We start from the raw sequence: 3,631 nt of genomic DNA on the forward strand, positions 1-3,631 counted from the left end.
GATTTAAGTTTTAGAGAAAAAAATGTCCAATTAGTTATAAGAAAGTTTTTTATTTCAATTTTCAACTGAGCTATTTATTTTCAAACAATTTTTTGTTGCAAGTAGGGTAGTTTTTTCGATGCTCTTTCACAACTTGCAATAAAAATTGAAATTGCTCTTCGTCTTTCGTTAAGTATTGGTTATATTCACTTACTAATCCGACACCTCGCTCTGCCACATCATTAACAACTTTCAATTGTGCAAAAAATTCTTTATTTTCATTATAACTCTCATCAGTAGACCATAAATCAATATTTTTGTCAAGAAAATTATACGGCAGATCAAAGATCTCAAAAAGTTTTAATGACTTCCTAGAAACAAAGTCACTTATATTTTTTTGCAGAATTAAATGTAAATTTTTTCTATCAATAATAAATCTTCTTGCTTTAGAATCTGTACCTTCGCGAGTCTTAACAGCTTCGACAATATTCTTCTTTATGTTTAATGGAACGGTATCATTAAAAAGTGATAAAATAGCAAGTTCATCACTTAAGTACCATAAATGTGAAGTCATTTTTTCACATGTAGCCAAGGAAATTAAAGAATTAATTTTACTGTACTCAATTAAATTTTTCATAAACTCTAAGTCGTGATTAGCAGCAGAAGTCGCAAAAGTTGATGAAAACCAAGCTTTTACATACACCATAACTATGAAAATACAAAATTGTCGAAGACCATCCAATTCTTTCTTAGAAAGGTCAAATTCATCTCTAAAAATAAACATTTTTAGGCAATAAATTGCCTTTGCCATCCATCTTGCATGATGAACTGCACCAGGACGCTTGAAGAAAACTTGCTCTCGTGGCATTTCTCCCAGAAAAATTAATGACAATTCCAATATTTCTTTATATTCATCATCTCGGGGTTGCGATAACTACCAAAAGTAATCAATTATTAGTAAAAATCAAAAATTATCCTCTACACTTAAAATTGTATTTAAATAATACCTGTAAGTATCGCTTAATAAATGAAGATAGATTATTTTTTTCATTCGTAATAATATTAGCAACAGTACTATCTTCAACACCAGATTTATACTTCGTTTTATCGAATGTGTCCCAAAATTTTTTGAATCTGCCAAATATTGGAACATTTGGTCCGGATGATACTGGCCAATAGACTTCGAATGCACTCCTTAAAATGATCTCATAAATATGATGGCGACATGGTAACCAAATTAATTCTTTTCCTAAGGCCTTTTCAATTTCTTTACATGTACCATGATGGATTCATGTATAGTAAAAATAGATAATTACACTTTAAGTTCTGTATCTAATAAAAATTGTAACGCATATTTAAAATCTATAAATAAATAAAGAATTATAACTAATGGGCACGTGTCAAAAATTTAATTAATGTATGAAAACAATTCAACTAGAACGATGAAAATAAAATTTTCTTTTAAATATTTTATCATTGATTAGTTACCCGTATTAACCGCAGTCGTGTCAAAACACATCGCCTTGATGTAACTAATAATACCCCATTGATTTAACGTTGACAAGATGGTTGCTGTTTGATTTTCTGCCGATCCACTATTCATTTTTGGAACTCCAAGTAACTGCTCAGTACCAAAAGCAGTCAAAATAATCGGTAATCGATCCACAAATTTCGATTCAGAAATGTCATTCAGTATTTTCCCATCCCAATGCACGACATATTTATCATGAGCTTTGAAGTTATCTTATAGTCCTATAGCAATGTCTTTTTGTAAGAGCATGCGAGTTCGTTGAATTGCTCGATAACTAAGAGTTGTATCTTCTACATTAACACCAACACTTGATAGAACTGGAGCAATAATGAACATTGCATTTCTACTACTAACATTAGCTCTGTCGAGTGCTGAGATAAGCTCTGGAGTTAGAATATTTATTTTTGCTCGTGTTGTCGGTATTTGAGGCACATACTCTAAATCTGAACCGAAATTTGTAGCTTGACTTAATGTAAGGGTTGAAGATGACTCTGATTCCTCACTTCGAACAATCTCATGGCTGGTTGAGGGTTGATTCAAATCTAAAATAAGCGTTATTATTTAATTAATGGAAGCAAAAATATGGAACTCATTCACTTTGACATCAAATAAGGAACACAAAGAGTTTTTTATTTATCATCTACGAACATATTGACATTTATGATATAATTAATTAGAAAAACAATAATATACTTTATTATTCATAATTTATAATCAATTTAATTTATTTTCAATTCTGATTAAAATTTATAATAACTAATGTTGTAAATACTCACGACTTTCATCTACTTCCATCGTATTCATAGTACTGTTTAATTTATTTGGGTTATTTGAAAGAATTTCTTTCCGGGTATCACTTTTTTGATTTGAATATAGTTCATGAATATCATTATCAAGCAGTTTTATTGATTTATGATCTACAATATCAAATAATGCTTTGATTTCATTCTGAAATATTATTACATTTTTGTTTTGGGCTGATGATTTTTTTCGCACAAAAGATTTTTGCAATTTCAACCATCGGTTATGATAGCGAAGAATTTTTGTATTACATTAGTTGATCCACTAGTCGGAATCTGGTTGTTTTTCCATAGTTCAATAACTTGATCAGTTGCATTTTTAGCACTTTGTTTGATAGAACATTTTAACACTTTGAGCTGATAAAAAAACGCTCATAACCTCTTTCACTGTTGGCAACTTACGTTCTGAAATTTTTGCATGGGTTTTCCGATCAAATGAATTTCCTTATCCATATTTTCGATAAATATATAAATTTATGTAGTGACCGCAAAATTTGTAAATATTTAATCGTTTTATCACATATACAAGATCATAACTTGTGGAAACACTAGAAATGCTGTAGAAAATGTAAACAAATAAAAATAATATAACTATAAAGAAAAATGTAGGTGGCGCTAGTTCACAAGGGAAACAGTAAATAGAATACAAAACAAAAATTCTCTACAGAAGAAATTTTCCCAAGGACAATATACAGCTGTAGTGGAAAAATTTTTTAAGACGTTTTGAAGACGTTATAAAAAAACAACATGATCGTGATTTCTAATGATGAAAAATAAAAAGTTTGGAATTATTGAATAAAAATTTTGAAAACAAAATTCAAATATTACTTACATTAAAGACAAAAAATGAAATTTTCTCAAAACTAATAGATTAAATTGAAATTTTTCGATTATTTAATCAAAAACTCTTAAAATCGATATACATGAAAGTTTGATGATGAATATCTTTTGAACGATTAATTTAATCGCCAAAACATAAGATACCATTTTTATTGAGCAGTTAATTTGCTACAAAAATTTCTATTGCCCATTCAATAATAGCCATTTCTTGTCGAGATATAAAATTCATAAACAAAAGTGACATTTGACTTAAAATAATCAATCTTACATCTTCAATATTAGTGAAATGGTGAGGTTTACGGAAAAAACATAAGATACCTTTTTTGTAGAGCATTAAATTTCCTACAAAATTCTTGAAAAAATTTTTTCTGTACGACCAATTAATGATGAGGAATGAATTTTTTTCTATTGGACTGAGAAAAAAATGGAAAACTGCGACGTGGAGGATCTTCCTATTAAAATTAAGAGTTCATATTTGGAG

General features: G+C 28.9%; 1 protein-coding gene across 1 annotated transcript; it reads right to left on the bottom strand.

Moving 5' to 3' along the window:
• Positions 1 to 1,077: 1,077 nt before the first annotated feature.
• On the bottom strand, positions 1,078 to 2,367 carry LOC141536292 (uncharacterized). Its single transcript, XM_074256723.1, has 3 exons — positions 2,287 to 2,367; positions 1,468 to 2,052; positions 1,078 to 1,341 (listed from the first exon to the last, which is right to left on the bottom strand). Exons 1-2 carry the CDS (start codon positions 2,312 to 2,314, stop codon positions 1,724 to 1,726), a joined length of 357 nt encoding a protein of 118 aa, XP_074112824.1. The 5' UTR covers positions 2,315 to 2,367; the 3' UTR covers positions 1,078 to 1,341; positions 1,468 to 1,723.
• Positions 2,368 to 3,631: the final 1,264 nt, after the last annotated feature.

This window comes from Cotesia typhae, unplaced genomic scaffold (genome assembly GCF_013202065.1).
Source record: "Cotesia typhae breed Kobodo isofemale line unplaced genomic scaffold, CoteBio_Ctyphae scaffold_152, whole genome shotgun sequence".
Lineage (NCBI taxonomy): Eukaryota > Metazoa > Arthropoda > Insecta > Hymenoptera > Braconidae > Cotesia > Cotesia typhae.

What these genes read in the sequence shown, in the direction of transcription:
- LOC141536292 (XM_074256723.1), bottom strand. Translation starts at nt 2,314, where the DNA reads ATGAATACGATGGAAGTAGATGAAAGTC. An exon ending in GATGGAAGTAGATGAAAGTC is followed by an intron (nt 2,053 to 2,286) that starts GTGAGTATTTAC and finishes CGCTTATTTTAG; the next exon opens with ATTTGAATCAACCCTCAACC.